At 44.1% G+C, this 24,743-nt stretch overlaps 1 protein-coding gene across 1 annotated transcript in view; it reads left to right on the forward strand.

Annotated features, from left to right (window-relative positions):
* LOC147724578 (fibrocystin-L-like) overlaps positions 1-24,743 on the forward strand; it is a 1,433,379-nt gene that overhangs the window by 282,771 nt on the left and 1,125,865 nt on the right. The window contains exon 14 of the mRNA XM_086966122.1: positions 5,494-5,762. Coding sequence (XP_086822248.1) covers positions 5,494-5,762 — 269 coding nt within the window. The remainder of the gene's footprint in view (positions 1-5,493; positions 5,763-24,743) is intronic.

The raw sequence follows: 24,743 nt of genomic DNA on the forward strand, positions 1-24,743 counted from the left end.
ACATATACGACATTGCTATTATTGTGTCTGTTGTCAATTAAACATCATCAGGCCTAAACACTGCAATTTACATCAAAAACGAAAAACGAGACGTACTTCATGGAGCAATTGTGCAAGAGAAAAGAAACTGACAGCGTGAAACACTGATATACATGAATCGGGTGCATGTTGTGAGCGGGTGGAGTACTACAAGCAGGAGGTTTAACAGGGAAAAGTGAACGCAAAAAAGGATGGAGTGTGAGCCTAACCGAAAGGCAGACTGCAACCAAGGCAGGGAGGCTTACCGCAATAGTAGCGAGTGGTCGTCTCAGTGTTCCGAACGCGGAACCGGTCCGATAAACAAAGGACCAATGGGGACGAGTAATATAGGAAGGTCAGGAAATACAAAAGAGACACAATTGATTATAAATATGACGAAGTGTACACCTGGGCAGAAATTTATAATCAAAAGAAATGGCAGCAACCCAAAACCAAACCATCTACTGATTCATCACAAGAAAGTTTAGTATCTGAATCTGACATCGCACAGACAAGACAACCCATTGAGAAAACCCAACAACCTAGCAAGTCTACCAAGAAGCAGCCTTTTTTAGACATCAGCCCCGCAGCCAACGCACCACCTATAATCGCATCAGGAGGGGGAGAAGAAACTCCCGAAGAAATAGCCAGACGAACAAGGAGTCAGAAGTCAATAAAACCGACTTAGTTATCAACATTTCATCTAAACCTCTGACACCAGCCCAGATGGCGGTTTTGAATAAAGGAACTACATTCGTACCTACTTACAAGACCAACTTGGCGGAAACTGAGATAGCGCTCTTTAAGTTCTTCAGAAACCTCAAACTGAAATACTTTTTCAAAGATGCGCCACCTTCCACTACCACTGACATCACAGCCTTTAAACCCAAGAGCACATTCTGTGCACCATATTCGCACAAAACCATTGAAACTGTGGAAAGGATGATACTTACCGACATCCAAAAAATCAATTACAGCAAAACCACTAAAAACAATATGTCTAAGAAAGAACTGAGTACTATCATGCAGTTGTCAAAGGATACTGAAATCACTTTTCAAAAAGCAGACAAAGGGGGAGCCCTCATCGTCATGGATACCATCTTTTATAATTCCAGTGTCAACCAACATGTAAACGATGTGAACACGTACATTCCTTTGGATAATGACCCCACCGAAGAATACCAAAAAATTCTTACAGCAATTCTGGATCATGCCTTAGAACAAAAATGGATCGATGAAAGAACCCACAAATTTTTGGTAACCAAATACCCAAGGAGGCCAAAACTTTATATGTTACCAAAAATCCACAAAGACTTGAAAAAACCACCCTTCAGACCCATAGTGTCTGCGTGCGGGTCTATATCTGATAGCATTGGCAAATACCTAGACTGTTTTTTACAGCCGATCGTACAAAGAGGGCAAACTCACATCAAGGATACTACGTCTTTTCTCAACTTACTCAAAACCATAGAGTTGGAACCTAACACTGAATATTGGCTCAGCACAATTGATGTAGTGTCACTTTACACTTCCATACCACACAATGAAGGTCTTGAAGCTTTTGAATGGAATCTATTGAGAGATGATCAATGTGAAGCCAATAAAATCTTTCTAACGGAACTCATGCACTTTGCGCTATATCATAGCTACTTTGAATGGGACGACAAGTTCTACAACCAATGTAACGGAACCTCAATGGGTTTCGGGGGGGCCCCCTCGTATGCCAACCTGTACATGTCTAAATTTGAACATGAGAACATATTGAACAATACTAACTGGACTGATCACCTAGTAATATTCAAGAGATATATAGATGATTTATTTTTAATTTGGAAAGGTGACAAAGAGCAACTGTTGACTAACATCATGGAAATAAATCAACTAAACCCGAGGATCAAATTCACACACACCGTCCAAAAAAAAACTATCTCTTTCCTAGATGTACAGATAACCATCATTAATCAAAAACTGCACACCCAAGTGTATAAAAAACCCACTGATCGGAATTCCAGTTTGTTGTACCAAAGCTTTCATCCTGAAACTCTGAAAAAACATTTACCCACGTCCCAATTCATCCGTCTCAAAAGAATCACTTCGGACCCTCACAGATTGGAAGAAACCCTCAATGATCAATTACAACAATATCAAAAACGTGGATATCCCAAAGATGTCCTTGAGGAATCCATCAAAAAGGTAACGAACCTTACAAGAGATCAACTGTTAACATCTAATCCTCCATCGAAGGTAAACAAGACAGTATGTGTTTTAAAATACTCGACTGCGTCCACACAAATCAAGAGAATAATCAACCACCATTGGAACTTGATCAGAATGGAACCAGACTTAACCAACCTCTACAGTGACCGATTGACGTTTGCTTTCAAAAGATCCAAAAATCTGAAAGAGACACTGAGTGCCAGAAAAGTCACCAAAACCTCATCTAAAGGCATGCTCAAATGCCTCAATTGCATACATTGCAATAATATAATACCTGGCAATACTTTCATGCATCCAACCAGAGGTTACAAAATTGATTTACATTATACTGGAACCTGCGACACAAAAAATGTGATCTACGCCATCAAATGCCCTTGTGGCAAAATTTATGTTGGCCAGACGGAAAGGAAGATTAAGACGAGAATATCAGAGCACAAAAGTAATATTCGGACCAAAAACATGAAATCAGCAGTAGCAACACACTGGCTTGAAAATAATCACCAAATCACTCAACTTAAATTTACCATATTAGAGATACTCCTGCAACGTCCAGACATTGATCCAACGAAACAACGACTTCAAGCAGAATTTTACTGGATCAAGAAACTGAATTCCCTCCAACCAGCAGGGATCAATGATCGAATTGAATTTTCATGTTTTCTGTAACCTTAGACACTTCTATCGGCTATATGAGTGATCCCAGACTCCTCTATGGATGATACCAAGGACTATTTTTATAATGCATACTGTATTTACTATTTAACTATGTTTACGTACCTCAGCTTTGAGAGTTAGCACTGTTTTATTGTATTTTGATCACTTATGTTGACACTCCGCCAATCACGGACCCTTCACGTTTTGGGTCGTTTCTCCTAATCTTTCCACATGCACTGTGAATTTCGTTCATGCTATTTTGTCATTACACCTTTATCTTCAGATATGTGCGCTGTTCGTATATATTTTACATTCCTGACGTTCATCCTTGCACTAACCTTTGTTTACTTTTCTGAGTCTTATCACGTGACCCCAGCGTACCAATCACAGTACACCCAACCGCCACGCTACCACGCGCGTCTTAAGCCTGTGAATTATCGCAGATGATTATTTTTAATTTTCCGCCAACATTTTTTGTGGTGCACCACCCCATTGATATTGTTATCCGCATCAGTTTCGGCTTTTTCCCGGTGTATGTAATTATTTTTCGTAACCACATCACGTGACCCCCTGACATTCCTATATTACTCGTCCCCATTGGTCCTTTGTTTATCGGACCGGTTCCGCGTTCGGAACACTGAGACGACCACTCGCTACTATTGCGGTAAGCCTCCCTGCCTTGGTTGCAGTCTGCCTTTCGGTTAGGCTCACACTCCATCCTTTTTTGCGTTCACTTTTCCCTGTTAAACCTCCTGCTTGTAGTACTCCACCCGCTCACAACATGCACCCGATTCATGTATATCAGTGTTTCACGCTGTCAGTTTCTTTTCTCTTGCACAATTGCTCCATGAAGTACGTCTCGTTTTTCGTTTTGATGTAAATTGCAGTGTTTAGGCCTGATGATGTTTAATTGACAACAGACACAATAATAGCAATGTCGTATATGTTAGGTCACTATGACCCCATGGTTCTTTTGCCTGAAAGTGATGGTCTTGTATGTTTTTCATTTATAGGCCCCTGACGAAGGGTTACCTCTCGTTAACCCGAAATGCATTGGGAAAGCATCAAGTAATGCGAGGATTTATGTTGAATACATTACATGAATAAACCTGATGAATTTTCCTTCTATTGGAATGAAATAAATTCGCAATGAAGCATCCAAGCAAGTTCGTTTTGGCAGTTTTATTTTAAGCCTTCGAAGAAACCTTCCAGTTTCATGTGAAAATGCGCGCCTTACAGTGATTTCTACATCACATCTTGTTTTCATGATTTAAGGCACTTCCTGGCAGAGTGCGACAAGGAAACGCGCTGAAAGTAATTGAATTGAAATAACTCAGTGAGTGCACGGAGATATCATAACCTATTTACAAAGGGATTTGGGCCATGTAGCATATTCTTTTTTTGTTGCACCAAAACACGCAGTCTTCAATGGCAGTGTATGTGTGTTGAGATGAGGAGCACCTGAGGGCAGCACAATACATGCTGGAGCCCTCAGTGCCCTCTCTGGTCACAAGGCCCTTGGGATTTATATGTGTGCCACAGGGGTGCCAATTCTGTAAACAAAGGTACAGTTTTGGGAAAGAATACAGCCCCCAGGAACCTGATTGGTAGGGACCCAGGTCACACTCGGGCAAAGTGCATCAGACATCAGGGAGAAAGTGGGGGGTAAAAATGCAAAAAGGGGCACTTTCCAACACCCTGGGTATACGGTAAACAACTCCACAAGGGACTTATAAGTAAATTAAATATGCCTATCGGCTGTATGCCAATCAAATCATGTTTAGGGAAGTGAGCAAAAGCTCTTTAGCAATGGTTAGCAATAGTAACGTGCACAGGGTCCTAAGGCCAACAAAAATGAATTCAGCAAAAAGTGGAAGGTAAAAGGCAGAATGTTTGGGTGTACCCTGCAGACCGGGCCAGGTCCAACATCTATATTGACCCATATGTTTTTTTAATGTTCCCCTTTTCTTTAACCACATGGCTGCTGGGCGTTTCCCCCCCCTGTGCTGGAAAATGCCATTTTAGTGGCACCATGACGAGCTCAGCTCGTCATCAGCACACGACCCCCGTGGGTGATGACGAGCTGAGCTCGTCATCAGCATCGAAAGGGTTAAGAATTGCATTGCATACAATGTAGGGTCTATCTTCATTTGAGAGCATGCTCAAAGTGCCGAAGTACATTCATGAACATGTTATAGGGCTAGGGTAGTATAGTGCATTAGGATGCTACAGTAGTACTACCTTTAGTACAGTAAAAGTACCATGGGAATGGGTGCAAGCAAAGAAATGGGTTTCCTGTCAACTGAATGAATAGTAACATATAGACATAATTGGAGTTCAGTGGGCCCCTAAGACAAATGGGCCCTGGTGCCAGGTCACCTGCTTCACTTTGGAAAGGAAAGTATGATGTGATACTTGACTTTGTAATGCAAAAAAATGATATTACAGCTATGTAATGACATACCACGTATCTAATAGCCAGTTGGTAAGCTAATGCATTGCCCAGTTTGAAGCGGATATACTGGTAGATAAAAACACATTAGTAACATTGAAATAGTGGTAAACATTGTATACTATCTTGATTTTATATTTCTTTTTATCAAGGGGGAAGAGGACTAATGCTCCAAGTGTGGAATGACATCAACCCATCTCTCTTGGAAGATGCACTCACATACAATGAGAACACCACCGGATATGCTGGTGCCACGTGGGTTGATTCAGCTTCCTACAAGTGGCCCTCAGGCCAGAATGGTTTTGTTGCTCGTCTCAGTGGATTCTTTGTGCCCCCTGAAACAGATGATTACACATTCATCATAACAGGAAGCAACAGATTTGCACTCTATTTTAGCCAGACTGGAAACCCTCAGGATAAGGTAACTCTACATAACAAAAACATGCTTCTTCTCTGAACATTTGTTTATTTATTTGAAAATGTAATGTGGTGAAGCGAAGGGCACAAGCGACAATGCCCAATCTGATAAAAGAGTTGAGAGAAGGGGGGGGAACCAGGCCAATTTGGTTAGATAGGTGCCTATAGCAATCACAATTCTGATATTTGTAGAAAGTCTAAATAGTTCAGTTTTTAACAGTTGAGTTAACATGCAGATTTGTATACACAAAGTAGTGTGCATTATGAAAATGTACAAGCCAATCTAATTTAGTTAAAACCAAGCGTGGTTTATGCAGGTAAGTGGGGTGGGAGATGGGTTGGGGGGATTCAACAGACGACGATGAGGTAAAGTTAAATTTACAAAAACGAAAAACACTTACCTTGAGCTTGCTGCATCACCGATTTGGCGATGTAGTCAGCGCAAGATAAGTGTTTTTTGTTTTCAACATTTAAGCTTACCTCATCATCGACTTCTTTCCCCACACCACCCTCCACCCCACCACTGTTACCTGCATGGGCCGCACCTGGATGAAACACTAAGATATAAGCACACATATTTGCTATAAATGAAAAATCACGGTTTAGCAACTGAAACGTGAAACTGCCATTGCCACTGGAATTTGAGGTGTTTTGAAACTGGTCAGGCGTAATTCCTAGCCAGAATTTAAGCAATATACTCAAGGCACCTGTTGATGATACTCCCCTCCAAGAAAATGTTTAAAAAACAGGTGAGAAACACTGGATTTTACAGCACATTTTCATATAAATTTGCTTATGTGTTATAGACTCTGAATGGCCACTTATATATTATTCAAGGACTTTAAAAGTGTGTCAAAGATACATGCGCTTCCCCTGGAATGACGCAGTTTTTCATGCTTTGAATTTTTTCTTTTTAGAAAATAGCAATAAAAGGGTGCATTTTACAAAATGATTCCCTAAGAAACTATTTAAAAAGCTATACATGATATATCCAGTTCAGAAACTGCTATTTCAAATGAATTGTCATTTACCATGGCACCAATCTACACTTTTACATTTCCTTTTCTTTCATTTTTGTATTTTGCCCTACCAAGTACATTCTCGATATTATTTTATGTCTGCATATCTCCTTTGTAAGAGCAGGGTGGAAAAATAAACAAGCATTTGCAATGCAATAGTTCTCGCATTTTTTTTTAATTTTCAAAAACCTTTATTAAACAAAATTGCATAGCAAGGTTACATACTTACACAGAATCAGAGCACCATGTACATGAATGCAATTGAATTCGACGACATTGATCATATTCGCCTTATGCATGGAAATCCACATATCAAGTCCATTAGTCGTCCGGTCTCATAACAATAGCGAGGATAATGAAGTGCGTTTTGTCCGCCTCTTGTCCAGTTACCTTGTCCTTAAAAGCAGTATTGGACAACATAGGAACTATCCTTCCCCCCCCCCCACTCTGCCAACCCCATCCCCTCCCCAAACTCCCCCCCTCTGCTGCCGGGTCTAGGAAAAAAATAAAAGGTATGAACGAAGAATTGAGTCTATGCCACCCCTTCTCTATTGTGGGTCACCGTGTGTCACATCGCCCTGAGTCTGTGCCTCCCCCTGTCCCGTGTTTGTTGAGTCTGAACTGTTTTGCGTCAATGGGGCATCTAATCCCACCAATTCCTGAAACATCACTCCCCAAGCCTGTAGGACCTCAGGTAGCTTCTCATCCCTCCTTGTATGCCTCATGTGCGCTTCTTCCGCCAATGCCCATTCCCTTAGATCTCCCCTCAATTTCTGCAGCATTGGGCCCTGCGGGGACTGCCAGTGAATTGCAATATGACGTCAAGCTGTAACCAGGCCTAGTATAAGGAACTGTCTGCTCACCCTCCGTTTAGGGTCTCGGGGGATTAAGCCCAGGAGGCAAGGGCGCAGGTCTAAATCTATTCCCCACCCCGATACTTTTGCCAAAACCTCCTGAACCGACCTCCAATAGGATTGGAGGATGGGGCACGTCCACATCATATTGACAAAATCCGCCTTGGGACTGCTGCATCTCGGGCATCTGGAATCCCTGGTATTGTCAATAACCTGGAGTCGTTTAGGGGAGAGGAATGTCATGTGTATAATATTATATTGAATTTGCTTAAAGCGGTTGCTCACCGGCACCTTCCACACACTCTAATAGGTCTCACATTTGCGAGAGTTTGAGCTATTGGCGCTGTAATTAAATTTCTTTACCCATGTGTTTTTGTTTGGAGTGGAGTGGATGTATGTGGTGTGGTGTGGAGTTATGTGGTTGAATGGAATTGTTAGTTGTGTAATTATTTGGGGTGGACTTGTGTGGTGTGTATTTTACTTCTGTAGTGGAAATGTGGCATGGTGAATAGATAGGGAGAGAACTGCATAGAATCGATAGAAAGGTAGATAGAGAGGGATAAGTAATCTGTGCACAAAGTGGTGAATGAACTCCAGACAGAGGAGCAGAAAGAGTATTTGAGAAAGAGAGAAAGAAGGAGCGAGCAGCCCATAGATGCATAAAGAGGGAGAGCCTGTGTGCAGAGAAGACACCCCAAGAAGAGTAGGAGAGCGTGGGTTTGAGGGGCAGAAATCTTGATAAGCCACTGGAGAAACTGTTCTCAAAGACCTGAATTGAACCACTTGAGAGAGGTGGGAAGAGTGTCTGAGAGAGTGAGAGAGAGGTATGAGATGTAGACTGAGATAGGGATTAGTGGGGGAGGGGCACCCAGAGGGGGTTAAAGTTGAGAGGTGGACCAGTGCACAACTTGCAGAGGTAGAGGAAGTAGCATGTGTGAGCAGGCACTATAGAGAGGAGAAGAATGAGAGGGGACAGTGGAATTGCGAGATGATAGGGATAGTGGGAGTATGGGAGAGAGGGAGAGAGAAATGAGAGGGGCAGTGGGTGTATGGGGAAGAGAGTAAAAGGTTGGTGGAAGTGCGAGGTAGAGATGGGTTGTTTTGGAACTGTTTGTTGTGAAATTGTATGGCATCAATTAATATAATGGGCATAGTTTTCTGGTGCATATTAGTTTATAAGAACCATTTGTGTGGCTGGTTGCTGCAGTGTTGATGTGAGCTAGAAGAGGAGAGAAAAATGCAAATGAAATTTTTTTTTATATTTATTTATAGAAATTTTATATCAGCAAGCAGACAAAAATACATAAAGAATCATAATACACAGTCCATCTTTTTTAGTGCCGTTATGAAAAACATTTACATAATCACAACTTAATGTCAATAAACCATAGTATAGCCAAAAATTCATATGTTCATATCCAATTAGATAACGGTGACCACAATTTCAAACCCATCATTTTCCTTCTCTTGCCCTTAGATTTATAAACCGCAGACTCTAAATGATATATGGACAGTATTCTAGATTGCCAACTATGAAAAATCGGTAGTTCTGCGTCAAGCCATTGGATAGTTATACATAATCGGAAAAATAGACATACAGATAAAAATAAATCCTTCTTCGGCTTCAGTCCAGAGTCTGGCCGGACTTTCTTGTAAGCCAAAAATCACCAACTCCGCAGATAACTGCAATCGGATATCTAAACTGTGGTTTAAAAAATATTCCACGTCCTTAATGAAGTGACTAAGTTTAGGACAGTGAAAAAACATGTGTGACGCATCCGCTGCATGTGCCTGACACCGATTACATTTATTCCCTCTTGTGGAATTCCACTTTGCCAATTTTTCAGGAGTATAATATAGATCGAAGATAGACATAAAATGTTGGCTCTTTAAGGGCCCATTAAATAGAACATTTGTAGAAAATGCAATTATTCTCTCTATATTAATTTGATCTATCCCTAGTTTGTTTTGCCACTTTGCCTCCCAAGCCGCGAGATCATCCCCTGACTTTTCAATGAATAGCTGATACAAAGGACCCATTCTAGATCTTAATCTGATTGCTTCTAAAACCTTATTCCTATTAGGTATAATGAAATTTTGAGTTATTTTCTGTTCCATGAAGCTGCGGAGCTGGAGATATTTAAAACATTCTGTTCGAGGAAGCTTAAATTTCTGTTGCAAAAAATCAAACGAAGCTAACTGATTCCCCTGAAAAAGATCTCCCACTTGACAAATTCCGGCTCGATACCATCTACCCATGACCTGATCTCTAAACACTTCTGGCAATTGAGGGCAATTTTTGAACGGGGTATAAAAAGTTAAATCAGAATATAGGCCAATTTTCTTTTTTATTTTCCTCCAGATTTCAAAAGCAGTCGAGATAACTTTAAATGTTGTCTTCTTATAATAACTGGGTTCGATTGTACGCACTAGACATTGCTGAGCCTCTCCGCCCAATAACATCTCATAAATAGACAGGCTGTCAAATTCTTCTGTGGGATCATCCTGTAAAAACATCACGCCCATATGTTGTAATAAAGCTATCCAATAATATAAACGGAAATTGGGTATCCTCATCTCCCTCTAGATCTAGGTAGCATACACCATTTAAGAGCTCTCCTCGAACGACGATAGCTCCACAAAAACCTAGAGCACATTCTGTCAATACGGGAAAAAAAAGAGGTTGAAATAAGTAGGGGGATTGTCCGAGATATATATAAAAATTTGGGAAAAATAAGCATTTTAAGAACATTGCTACGTCCGTATAAAGAAAAATGAAGATTATTAATCCCTCCTTGTTTGCAGAAACTATAATTGGATCCAAATTTAAACGAACAATATTCTCTACTTTAGCTGAAATTTTAATACCTAAATACATAGCTTCTGATTCGAAGTTTATGTCACTCGGACGACCTGCTTCTGAATTGATTAATTGTGTCTAAGTGACATTTAATTTATAGCCAGAATATCTCCCAAATTTTTGGGCTGCTTCTACTATCCTGGGTAGTGCGGTATTAATATCTGACGTTACAATTGCAATGTCGTCTGCGTACGCAAATACCTTGTACGCACGATTGTGTATATCAACTGGTTTATTTCCACGTTGTTTTCTAGAGTATTTAAAAAAGACTCAATGTAGAGAGCAAATAACAAGGGAGAACATGGACAACCTTGTCTCGTCCCCCTCGTTATTGCAATATTTCCTGAGAGTCTACCCGAAATACGTATTACAGCTCTCGGCTGAACATATAATGTCTGTATAGCCTTAATAAAAACCATAGGAAATCCCTTCCATGTTAGGACTGACCACAAGAACCTCCAAGACACCCTGTCAAATGCTTTTTCTGCATCTAACAGGGCCACTGCAACAGGGGAGTTAGTAGCCTGTGACCAGTCCAGCATGGAAACAATCCTTTTTACATGATCTGTCGTGTCTCTATTCCTAATAAACCCAGGCTGCCTTTTAGAAACTAAACTCCACGTAAGATCGTTCATCCTGTTGGTAATTATCTTTGAATAAATCTTGCTGTCTGTATTGAGCAGCGAGATTGGTCTACAAGACTCCATTTCAGTATCCTTTTTCTCTTTTTTCTTAAAGATTACGATAATCGCTTCCGACCATGAATCTGGAGGATTACCCAAGTAAGGTTGTTGGCAAATCTCTATTAACTCATTTTGAAGTATTTTCCTGAAAGTACGGTAGAATTCAAGTGGAATACTATCAGGGCCCATAGCTTTACCAAGAGCCCAGGCCTAATAAAGCAGCCTCTACTTCTTCCCAAACTATGGGAGCGGATAATAACGCTTTTTGCACATCAGAGAGTACCTTGGTATCTAAATCTTTCAGATATTCTCCTTCCTCCAGTCCTAACGACTCTACCGAGGACACGCTACACAAGGATTGATAGAATCTTTGAAAGGCTTTTAAAACACACTCTTTAGTTTCTTGCAGCATCCCATTTAAATCAGTAATCTTAGAAATATTGTTAAAGACTGCTTTCTGCCTTAATCTTTTAGCCAAGATTCTGCCAGTTTTTTCGCTAAATTCGTATGCTTCTTCCTTATGCTGAACATATTTTGACGCTATTTGGTCGGCGATATTAGCATACGCTGCAGCCCTCTTAATAGTGAGGTCTCTCTGAGCTTCGACTGAGTCTAAACCAAGTCTGATCGTCTCAGCTAATTTCCGCTCAGCTATGTGACCAAGTCAAAATCATTTTTATGTTTAGCCCATATTTTTTCCGTCTAATATTTGAAAAACTAAGAGTTTCTCCCCTGACTATAGATTTAAAAGTATCCCAAACGACTTGGTTTGGGCCGTTCCTTTGATGAATTTAAATAATTCCTGAATTATCTTAGCCATAAATTGAAGATACTCATCATCCAATAATAAATTCCTTTCAAAAGACCAAGCCCGGTTTCACTCTTTTAGCTGATGGATCAAGGTTAGTTCAAATATTAAGGGGTTGTGATCGGATACAAATATGGGATGAATCTCGATATTAACCATTCCTAAAAGTGATGATGAAACAAAAAAATAATCTAAACGTACAAATTTAGTGTGCGGGCCGAAAAAAATGTAAAGCTTGGGTCATCAGCATATAATAAATGCCACACATCGTAAAGCCCGTGATCTAAGATCAATCCCCGTAGTGATGTAAATACCTGTTTCTTTCTACCTGTGTATACCACATTCTTTCCTAAATCCATATTAGCATCTATATGAATATTAAAATCACCACACATCACCACTGGTTGTGGCCATTGGGCTAATTCTACATTTAAATAATTCATGAGCTCAGAATCGTCCAAATTAGGACAATATACATTAGAGAGCGTGAATCTATACTGGTCGATCTTAAATTCACTGATTGCCCAGCGGTCCCATTTATCTTCTGCTGCTTTTGTACATACACCCACGCCCAGTTTCATAAGAATAGCCGTCCCTCTCTTGATCCCTGTTTGTTTAGAGGAGACCACCAACTCTAACCCTAGGTTTTTCAGACACCCCCTATTCGCTCATGAAATAGGAGTTTCTTGCAAACATAATAAATCAATATGTAACAGCTGAACAATTCTGGCTAATACATCCCTTTTCTTGGAGTCATTAGGCCCACAAACATTCAGGGTACAGATCTTTAATTTCCAATCCATTTCCCAAAAGAAATGCACAACGGAGGATCAATACTGCATAGAAACCATAATCTCTTAATATTTTATATACCCAATCGCTATTTAATACTTTCTGAAAACAGAGAACCACTTTAATAAGCAACTTAGCTGCTGCAGATTTTTCACCTACACCCAACACCCACCACCTTACCCCCACCCCAAAACCCCTTACCCATCACCCTTTCCGCCCAGCCCGCCCTACCCACTCTCCCCACCCAACCCACCATATGAGGCCCAGGGACTATCAGTCCCTGCAAATTATGGAGTGCCGCACCCCCCCCCCCCCCCCCGGGTAGGAAAGAGATAATTCTCCATATTAAATCTAAAGAGAAAAAAAGCGGATTCCCCTAAGCAAAAACAAAAAGGAGAAACACCCCCACAAGCGGGAGGGAAGAGCAGAAAGAGCAGAGAAACTAATACTAATAATAGTAAATTTACTCAAACCATCCAAATCTACAGAGACGCCAGAAATTCCTTAGCCTCTATCTCGGGAAGAAAGAACCTAGTCTGACCTTTTGCCATAACTTTAAGCTTTGCCGGATTCTGGAGATATATCGTAGCCCCTTTACCTTGGCTACCTGGTATGAGCTGGCGGAGATGCCAGCGTTTGGATACCGTTGCCTGACAGAATTCTGGCCTAACGAAAAAATTACAATCTTTAGCCAATCCTCTTTTGTCTGGCCTACCTAATGCGTATATAGCTTCTCTTGCTAGAAAATTGTTGAAGCACACTAAGATAGCTCTAGGACGATCTTCTGCTTGTGGGCTCTTTGGATTTCCATTGAGCAGTCCCAGAGAGTCACTTCAGGATAAGCTTCAGCAAAAAGTTCGCAAACAAATTTCCGGATGTCAGATCCCTCTTTCTTCTCAGGAATACCTAAAATACGCAAGTTGTTTCTTCTTGCTTGGTTCTCCAATTCGGATAATTTGTAACTGAGGTCATCACGATGTGCCTTAATAGAGTCCATCTCAAGTTTTTGAGCTGCCACGTCATCCTCTAATGAAGAGATTCTGGACTCAGCTTCCGTAACTCTGACAGCTGTATCAGCACAAATTTTAATCACACACCTGACAGCATTCTTCACTTTGCTGCAAGTTGCCTGTGTATGCGTGCTTTCTGCTTTAATCTCTGCTCTGTGGTTCATCATAGTAATGTAAATTGTAGACAGTTATCTCTTGGGGCAGGCTCTGTTCATTTGGACTCTTTTCAACATCAGTCCTTGATGTTTCAGACAATTCTGGTTCTGCTTCTAATCCTAGCCCCCCCATTGTATTCTCTGAGATCATACCTTCAGGGAGCTCTTTCTTAGATTTGGTACGGCGGGACCCTCTTTTTCTCACTTTTTTAATAGTGGAAACAGCAGAGTTTGGTGAGACCGGATTTAACCTTAATTCGTCCTCCGAGCTACTACCTTCATAATAATCAATCCAATCTTTACTGAGATTAGTACTCTCATCTTATGACGGATCTGACAAAGAATACAAATTATCACCAATTTCTTGAGAGCCCAGCAGCTCTTGTGAAGATCCACCCTCAGTTAGTGCCAATGAATCTACTCAGATTCAAGATTGTCCAGGCTGCTGGTCATTCCTTCTTTAAAGGGACTGCCAAGAACTCCATTTCCCAGAGTGCCCCTCTCTGTACTTGAATAATTCAAAACTGCATTTTCCTGCTCTGTCAGTTGTTCCAGATTAATAGCTGATGCGTTAGCTATAGCATTTGGTATTACTACCTTACGAGAAGGGGGGGTTTCAGCAATTAATGTGTTCATGGTGTTCACTTTATGCGAGAGGGTTTCGCCCCCATCCACAAGCTGTGGCGAAGCATTCTTAGACATCCGTCTCTCAAACAATACTGAAAGAGTGTGTGTCCCTTGCTTTGTCATATGTGTAGCCAAATTTGTTTTTCCACACGTTCGCCTCCCTTTCTCTAAGTAAAACCATAAGCATTTTGAGTGACACTCACCTCTCTCATCTGTTTCTCCTGTGGCATTCTCACTGTCATCTGCTGTAATGGGCTGCTCTTTTGTTTTCCCGCTGCACCTGGTAACCTTCAGTGGCATCCTTCTTCGAGCCACTACCTGTGCTCCCCCACGCCCGCGAACAACTCTGCAACGTAATACAAACAGAAAAATGGGGAACCGCCAGATTGGGGCTCTTCGCAGCCAGAGACTGGGGAGACCTGCAACCATCCAGACGGAATGCACCGAACCACCAAAGTCAACGCGAATGTCCACAAGGATCAGAGACTCCATTCTAGACAGAAGAAAAGCACTCGAGGCCGCCACTAATGAACTTTATCGTTATTGCGGTACTACGGAATGCTCACCGCATCTATCTGTGTGAACAATCTTCCTAAACACCAGAAAAGTACTTGAGGCTGCCACCAAAATTGCGATGTTACAGGATTTTTAACCCAGTTTGTCCGTACAGCCAGCCGGAACAGACGGAGTACTCAAACCGCAGAAGGTCGGCACAGGTGTTCACGGAGATCAGAGACTCCTCCCCAAAGACCGGAAAAGTACTCCATATTAATTTACGGGATCCTCACCACATTGTCCATATAACAGAGTACTCGAGGCTGCCGCCGGTATTACGATGATGCAGAATTTTCGCTGCGCTTGTCCGTAAAAAACTGCCGGAGCAGACGCGATTCTCACAGCCGCTGAAGGTCAGCGCAAGTGTGCACGGCGATCAGAGACTCCTCCCAAAACACCAGAGCAGTGCTCGGGGCAACCGGTAAACTTGTTTGCTTTATCGAAGTTGCTATTTTGCTGGATCTTCACCGCATTTATCCATATGTCTGATACACATACGCACCTTTAACGTGGGATGTTTAGGACCGCTGCAGATACCAATTCTCTTCCCGAAGCCCAGAGTGAGGGTCAGAGCTGCTTACACAGCCCACGCCACGGCCGCCATCTTGCCTCCTCCACATGTGTGGTTCAACAGCAAAAAATGCAAATGTAATTGAAAGCAATTAAAAACAAGTGCTAAGCTAATAGCCAATACATCTCTCACCGTGAATGAGCACTTCTGGATTTTGTGGAGCACACTAGGATTGGCAGAGGAGATGTGAATACTCCAATTCTAGGTTCCTTTACACAATTAAGAATCCCTCCCACTTGTAATTGAGTCTAAGAATATGTTCAACCATTAGACTAACTGTCAGGCAATGTGGAAATGCTGCTAATGCGAACAACTGTTCTATTGATAGAATGTCAGGGTAGTACTGGTGGCAGTATGAGTTGGAAGCTGGTGAATGACTGAATGAAATGGATGTAGCAGTAGATTTTCGTGGTTGCGGCTGATTATTGGGAGAACTGCACACAAGCTTTCATGTTCACCCTCAGTGTTATATTTAAACCCAGCGGATCTGTCAACCAGCATTTGAACCTCAAGCAGGATTTGACACGATAACGTTAAAAGGTATTCTCACTGCCCCGTCCTTTATAGTCTGTCAGGTTCAGAGGGGTCATCTCTGCCCATTAAGGTCAGTCTATGGTTTGCTCTGGGGAGGTGTTTATTAAAAATCCAACTTTACCACTGAATTTGACTTAATTTAACAATTAAAAATAATTACATATTTTTCTAGCTGGTTATTAACAGAAATTAGAATCATTTAATGTGAAAATGTAATTCAAGATTTTCCCTTGGAGCATGAGTCTTGCTACAATTAAAAGAGCTTTTGGGGCTTTTTTACTTGACAACCTTGTTTAACATTACAATCCCAACTGTCACCCTAACTAATGGGGAATAAGGCCTACACTGGGGTGACTTTTAAATATTTAAAAGAAAGGTTTTGAGCTATAAATAGGGGTTATTTTGATGCAGTGAATTTGCAGCTTTAAACTACAACAGTCAGGCTACAAATAATGGGACTGCATTCATGTTTGCAGTACTGCTGTAGTGGGCAGTGCAATAGGTGCAGCAATTTACTAATGACATTTAACTTACAAGTCCTGGGTCCACTTTCAGGCATTAACTAGGAACTTATAGCTAAGTTAAGTAAGCCAATTAGCGGTATGCCCCACGGGTGGGCGTTGACCAACACCAAGAAGAGGTACTCTCAAATTGAACGTGAAACTCTAGCAATTTGATGGGCATGCAATCACTTTCACAAGGGATTTCATGGTCTTAATATACTACAAATGTTTGGTGCAATTGTTCAAAGGAACATCACCATTTCTCTCACCTATAATAAACAAGTGTTTGCAACGGAATCGGTCTCGCCTTTGGGACCTTATATGTATTTAGCTATTCAGCACATTAGCCTAGGAGGTGAAACATCTACTGTTCCTTAACCCTTTCGATGCTCATGACGAGGTCAGCTCGTCATGAGGCACAGTTGAGCTGTGCTTATGACGAGCTGAGCTCGTCATGAAACCATAGTATTCAAGCAATTTCAGCAAAGGAGGGGAAAAGTCACAGCAGCCAAGGTGTTAACATGCAGGGAAAGTAAGCACCAAACTGCATGACACACCAGGTATGGGAACATATGGAGAGAAATATCGCCTTTTAGCAGGAAATGGTATAGTCCAAAGCTCTGTTTTTAATAGAAAATCAGGGCCTTCGGTGGTCATATCACTGAAAATAGAAGATTTGAAAAAAATATTAAGTCTACGGGTGCTCGTGGAAGACAATTTCTATGGTCTGGAATATAGAGAATGCTAAAATTATTCTGGCATTTTACTGACCTCTGCTGGTCATTTTCTATCAAGAAAGTTAAATAGAGGCAGTTGCCAGAAAAACAGAAAAAAGAAAGTCCCTCAGCAGAAAGCAATTCTGATATTTTACCGACCTCTACTGGTCGTTTTCTATCAAGACAGTTAAATAGAGGCAGTTGGACAAGCAGAAAGCACTACTGGCATTTTACTGGCCTCTACTGGTCATTTTCTAGCAAGACAGTTGAATAGAGGCAGTTGAACAGAAAAAAGTCCCTAAGCGGAAGCAGACAAGTCCTTGGGCTGATCTCCAGAGTCCACAAAGTACATACACATATAAGTATATACTAAAGTATATACAAGAGGTCTCGAATGCTTGACCTAAAAATTGGGCCTTTTCACTGCAACATCATAACTCTGAAGCCAAAAGCAGGACAGGATCTCACAACGCCAGCATAGAACACCCTGCACAGCCAATGTGTCACTACATCCACAGAAGCCTTTTGTTCATCTCAGATCCCAGGCAGCATGCCCGAAGGCATTATCTTTAGAAGAATGGGATTATAATACAAGCATGGATCTGGAATGCAGTTGTTGAGAACAGTGTTGGAAAACATTTCTATCAGGCACACTGCAAAAGATGAAGACACATACACACGCCAAATACAAAATGGAAAGTTAGACAAGAACTGATGCTGTGGGTACTTTGGGTGAAAGTGCAGACCTTTCCTGCCTGTCAGACAGATAACAGCTTCTTATCCATAAGGACACAACTGATATATATGCTGTAGTCGAAAATGTAGAATCATCAGCACTTGACTGAATCTTGCTTAAATTGGAAAATATCTTTGTGGACAATAGATTTCCTGTCCGCCTCAAAGCAAACAATCATTCACCCTTTATGAGATTGAACTTTAAAGAATACATGCAAGAACTGCATATCCAACATCTTGAGAAAACAGCCTGATGGCCATAAGCTAATGGGTAGGTAAAGCGCTTTATAAACATGTTTAACAAGAAATTGTGCATAGCTGAAGAAAGTGGTGATAACATTGAATGGGCGCTCCACAACTTTCTGCGTGCCAACAGGAATACCCCACATTGCATGACCAAGTGAACATGAGGAATTGTGTTGTTTGATAGAGCTCCTAGGGACACCATCTAAACAACCCTATTTTGGCTCCCACAAGAGACTAATTATAAGCAAAATCATGACTGATGCAAATTCAATAATAAAAGTGCCACAGGGAAATGGAGGACCATGCACCTGGAAATATACATTGGGGATAAAGTGATGGTTAAAGACCAGCACCTTAGTATACATTTTTTATAATAATAATCTTTATTCCGCATATGAGAAAATATGACCATAAAAGATACAATTTCATCAACACATCAATATAAAACAGTGATCATAAAGAAGAAAACTATCAAGAAGAAGATAAAACAATAAAAACAATACCGAAGAGTTTCTAAAAAACATTAAAAGACTCTACAAACTATCATAATTGATACACGGATTAGTATGGCCGGGATGCCCGTCACCCCCTCCCAACACAATCCCCAAGGATGGGAAGTCGGACGCAGGCTTGAACTTTTGGAAGGCGGGAGGGAGTCACCCTCCCGGCCGTATTTATTAAAATATGAAACAAAATTTAAAAAACATTAAATAAAAGTTTCATAATCATGTACAATTTTACATTTATTACATTTCGATGAAGACATGTTCTTTGGCTAACCTTAACAGATCTCTAATACAAAGGTTTCCTAGCCGAGTCAAACATCCTGCAAATGCATACATTCTAAATTAAAATTGTACATCCTAGCATTAAGGGCCAACGGCAAGGTCTTAACCGGTGTCAGATCCCTACTACCAAAACTCTCGCCCTCACGGTGTGAGTGGCGCATGCGCAGAGGACTCTACCCTCATTGCCAACTGTAATTTCCCTTGTCGTGGTGGGGGCCCCCTTTCCACTCGACGCCATCTTAAAGGTCGTCCGAGTTCCCGTTTGAGGTATCTGTAGGAAGGACAGCGTGGACTCCCCCCCCATCCCCACACTCTCTACCCGCCGTCGCGGATATCCGGCCCCCGGGAAATTAGTAGGAGGGGCATATAGCCGCCTCCTCCCCTGGGAGGGGCCTATGGCCGTCTCCCCTTAGGCGACCCATCCTTAGTGGGTGCCGCCTCCCCGTGGGAGGGGCCAATGGCCGCCTCCCCCCGGGCGCTCCCATCCATTCTGGGTGGCGCCCCCCTCTAGGGACCTTGAAATTACTGCTCACCGATCATGACCTTACCGCCCGACCAAAATAAATACAACAGTTGTTTACCTACTAAAGAAGGAAAAATTCTGACATTTCCTCGTTGTGTCATCGACTGCTCACTCCTACCAAGAAAAACATTATCCTACAGGCAGAAGTCACATCCTTATCTTAAACATTCCTTTACTTTTCAACAAAGGAAAAAAGGCCTACTCAGCAAAACTTTATTTAAAACAAACATTGCCATAAGGGGCTGGTGGGTGGGTCAAAATTGCTGCTTGTTCCGTCGAGGGCTCACGAGCAACGAGTGGGTGCAGCCTTCAGAGCACAGGAACAAGAGGACGCTTCTTCGGATTCCCGCTCTATTTATTCTTCTGCGGGAGGGTGTGTACCCTCCTCCGGTACGCCTACTGGGCGTGGTCTCTGGTGTAGGTGTCTAGGACAACCCCTCTTGGGCGGGAAAAGGCGCGCCCCGGCTACGCCGCTCCGGGCATACCAGCCGAGACACGCCCCCCGCCCAAAATGGTTTCCCGGGAGGATCGGGGCACCCAACCATACGTTCGGGGGGACCGAGTGGTCACCCCTTTCCATATGGCCGGGATGCCCGTCACCCCCTCCCAACACAATCCCCAAGGATGGGAAGTCGGACGCAGGCTTGAACTTTTGGAAGGCGGGAGGGAGTCATCCTCCCGGCCGTATTTATTAAAATATGAAACAAAATTTAAAACATTAAATAAAAGTTTCATAATCATGTACAATTTTACATTTATTACATTTCGATGAAGACATGTTCTTTGGCTAACCTTAACAGATCTCTAATACAAAGGTTTCCTAGCCGAGTCTAACATCCTGCAAATGCATACATTCTAAATTAAAATTGTACATCCTAGCATTAAGGGCCAACGGCAAGGTCTTAACCGGTGTCAGATCCCTACTACCAAAACTCTCGCCCTCACGGTGTGAGTGGCGCATGCGCAGAGGACTCTACCCTCATTGCCAACTGTAATTTCCCTTGTCGTGGTGGGGGCCCCCTTTCCACTCGACGCCTTCTTAAAGGTCGTCCGAGTTCCCTTGTGAGGTATCTGTAGGAAGGACAGCGTGGACTCCCCCCCCATCCCCACACTCTCTATCCGCCGTCGCGGATATCCGGCCCCTGGGAAATTAGTAGGAGGGGCATATAGCCGCCTCCTCCCCTGGGAGGGGCCTATGGCCGTCTCCCCTTAGGCGACCCATCCTTAGTGGGTGCCGCCTCCCCGTGGGAGGGGCCAATGGCCGCCTCCCCCCGGGCGCTCCTATCCATCTGGGTGGCGCCCCCCTCTAGGGACCTTGAAATTACTGCTCACCGATCATGACCTTACCGCCACAGGCCGGATAGTTGACCGACTATCCGGCCCCCCCAAACTCCTCCTAAAGGTCATGCTTCCTCAAACCCCTTAGCCATGCTATGAAGTCTCCTAGGAGTAAATCATTCTCCTCCCGGGACAGGTGATACATGTGATCACCCCGAATACACCCATGAGGAATGCTATGCATCTGCGCAGAACGAAACAATCTACCAATTTTATTGTTACCCTCTTCACCGAATGGTTCAGTGCTGACACCGAAAGGCCCCCCCGCCATACCTTCCTGGGAATCAGTGCGGAACCAGGGAATCGTGCACCGTGGGATTCTTTTCGCCAACCAAGCAGACAAAACTTGTTCAAACAACACTCGTCTACCCAGTGTCACCAAGTCATTGCCCCCCAGGTGTACTATGACTACAGACGGCGGAGACCTTTGCCGCCCTAAGAGACCCTCAACAAATGACTCGAATTGGTCAAAACAGAGCCCGCCCTTCCCATGGAAGGCCACTCTGTACCCGTATTCCCCAGCTGCGCGAGTCGCGTCACCTGCTTTGAATACGTCCCCGGCGCGCCTCACGTATGACTGGCCCATGACCCATACCACTCTCACTCTAGACGGTGATCCATGACCGCTGGTCTCCTGGTACTGGGTCGACTGCAAATTCCGCCCGCGTGACAGGCTCGCGAAACTGTAATTGAAACAAAAGACAAGAAGTGTGAGTGCATGTCAATTGATCTTTACAACATGTGCAATCGCACATACCTTTTGAAGCAATTCGAGGACCATCGCCCCAACTGTTTCACTTCGTCCGCACTCTGACCCCTGGCTGTAGCCTCAGTAGCAGCCCCTATCCTAAAGGAGTGGGTCCCAAAATCGCACGGGTCCATGCCCGCCGCAGCGATTGTCAGTGCTAGCACCCTCTGGAACTGAAACCTCGTCAGTGGGGTGCCATCCTTGTGCCTCAGCAAACTCCCCCCCCATGTAGCCGCCCTCAAGTATTCCTCTATACACATTATTGGGCACGTGGGGGACCCTCGCGCGCGCTGCACAACAACACTATTTCCCATAGCCCCTTGGTCGGTCTTGGACCTGGCTATCGTGACCACCATCGAATCACCCCTAATTTGGACGTGATCCCTGCACAAGCCTCCCTCCACGTCTTTCTTATTCCTTGCGACCAGTTCGCTCACCCGCATAGCCCCGTGGAACGCTAATGCGAAAGCTGCCCGGAACAGAACTGCTTCGAATTGGGAGGAGCATGTCTCGTCTAGTTTCGCTATGAGTAAGGACAACCTATGTGTTGGACTTGGCCCTTATGGCAGGTTCACCCCTAGACTTTTTGCTTGAAATGGTGACCTGGTGATTGTGATTTTTGGGTTCTGCGCACTTTCACTGTGTCCCAGTGGAAAGTGCGTGCGCACTCTGAGTGCATGTGATGAGATAGGCCTGCCCTCCCATAGGAATGCATGGGGAATGTATGTGTCCCTGGTAGTTCCTGATGCGTGGGGTGTACAGGTTCGAATCTGATATGTGCGAACTCGTGAGAGTGAATGCTTCGCAATGGTGTGTGTTGCATGAGTGTGTCATATGTAGAAATGCCATTTCCAGGAGTTGGCATATTAGTGTAAAATATGCCTGGCGTGTGATTGGCTGGAGCTGGCTGGTGAGCCTGGCTCCAGGAAGGCTGGGTGGGTCTGCCCGGTGGTGAGTGGGAGATTAGCATGAGTGATGTGTGGGAGGAGTGTACCTGTGTCCTGGATGGGCTGGGGTTTCCCCACACAATGCTGGCTCCGCCCCCCTGTGGTGTGAGTGATGACCCTAGCCCTGCCAGTGAAAGAAAGGGGTGGTTGGGCCATCAAGGGTACTCCCAAACCAGCTGCGACTGGTTTCTCCCCCACCCTGCACCTCCAAACAAAGGATTTAGGTGTATAAAAATGGGGCTGTGTCCCCACTGAAACGGTTCTCTTCCAGGATCCTGAGGGGGCTGTTGCTGGGGCCAGGAGGAACCGCCACTTGGACTGCCTCCCTGCCTGGAGGGCCAGTGAGCTGGCCCCTGGCCCAGCCTTGCCCCCCACCTTGCCCTGCTGAGGGACCTTTTTGCTGGAGCTCTATTTTGCTGGATATTGCTTCTAAGCACCTGGGAGCGCTGAGGATTGCCTCTAGCGCTTGAGAGCGCTTTCTTCTCGTCCTAGCGCTGGGAGCGCTGTAGTTTGAGCCCACTAGTGCTTGAGAGCGCTTTATATTGACCAGCAGCGCCTGGGAGCGCTTTTGTAAGGCAGGTGCCCACCCTGCATTTTGCTGCTCTAGCGGCTGCCCACGCCGCATAGTTGTGTGATTTATTTTAATTATCGGGAGCTCACCCCGTGTTGAAATCGCCGCAGCCCAGGAACCCTGCCGGGCTGCCGCGCTGCCTACGGCGACCCGGAAGTCCCGCCTCCACACCTCCAAGGCCGCGCTGCCATTGGCGGCCCCCGAGGTCTGACCCGGAAGTCAGGCAAGCTGTGGAGGGACAACGTGACGAGGACCAGGAAGCAGGAGCCGCGGGAGCCTACTCCGCGCTCCTGCGTGTGGAGAAGAGGCTTCCTTTACTGCCGCGGCCCCAGGGAGAGCCCCGTGGTGACCGGCCTGAAAGAGGGAGAGCCCAGAGTCTCCGTCGAGAGCGCCCAGCACGCCGCCAGCAGACGGAGCCGAGGAGGAGTCCCCGCCCCCCAGAGTCCCGGTGAGTGCTGCGCTGTGTCTCCGGTTGACGGAGGCCGCTCCAAAGGAGGGGGCATTGTTGTTTTGAGCCCTGAAGGCTCCACCAGTGGCCGCAGTCATGCAGAGAGCCTAGCGAGGCTCAGAGGGGCATCTTGGCAAACTCGAGTCCCCAGAGGTGGGACTCCAACGACGGGCCAGTATTCTCGAGTCCCCCAGAGGGGGGGACTTCCACAGTAAGGCGCCACAGTTGTTTTCAGAGCCCAGAGAGGCTCAAGGTGCCATAATTGTTTTGCGAGCCCCGAGAGGCTCAGTGGCAGCCACACCTGTGTATTTAGAGCCCTGAGAGGCTCAGGGGGACATTTTGTTCTGCAGAGCCTATGAGGCTCCCACATCGTGTTCGCCCCACCAGTGCTCAGAGCCTAGAGAGGCTCCCACGTTGGCCCCATCATTTGCACCAGTTGCCCAGCACTTTGTGGGCAACTGCCACGTTTAGGCCCTGACATTGGGACACAGGGACTGCCACAGGTGGTGGCTAATGTGGATTTGGCGCAATTGTGATTGCTACACCTCTGAATGTATTGTTGATGCATCATGTGTTTTCCCTCCTTACACCTCTGAATGAATGTTATGCATTGCATCATGTGTTATGTTCTTACACCCCTACAGGTAGTGTGATATGTAGGTGGTTGGTTGTTTTCTCCCTAGTGCAGGTGGTGCTAGTGAGGTCCTGGTTACCAGTGATTACTGGTTGTGTGCTATTTTGTGCTAATGTAATTTTACATTCTAAGTGCTATTTTTAAAAAGTGTTACTTCTAAAAGTGCTGATTCCTGACAGTGGTCCAGGTGGCCCTGTCTTGTAAATATCCCCTGTAAATTCTGCCCGTGCCCCTGGCACATTGTAAAGTGTGTGTTTTATCTAATGTGTTTTGGTAATACAAAGGCTATTTTTATATATAACCTTGTGTGGAGTTTCCTT

Source organism: Lissotriton vulgaris, chromosome 4_1, assembly GCF_964263255.1.
Source record: "Lissotriton vulgaris chromosome 4_1, aLisVul1.2, whole genome shotgun sequence".
Classification (NCBI taxonomy): Eukaryota; Metazoa; Chordata; class Amphibia; order Caudata; family Salamandridae; genus Lissotriton; species Lissotriton vulgaris.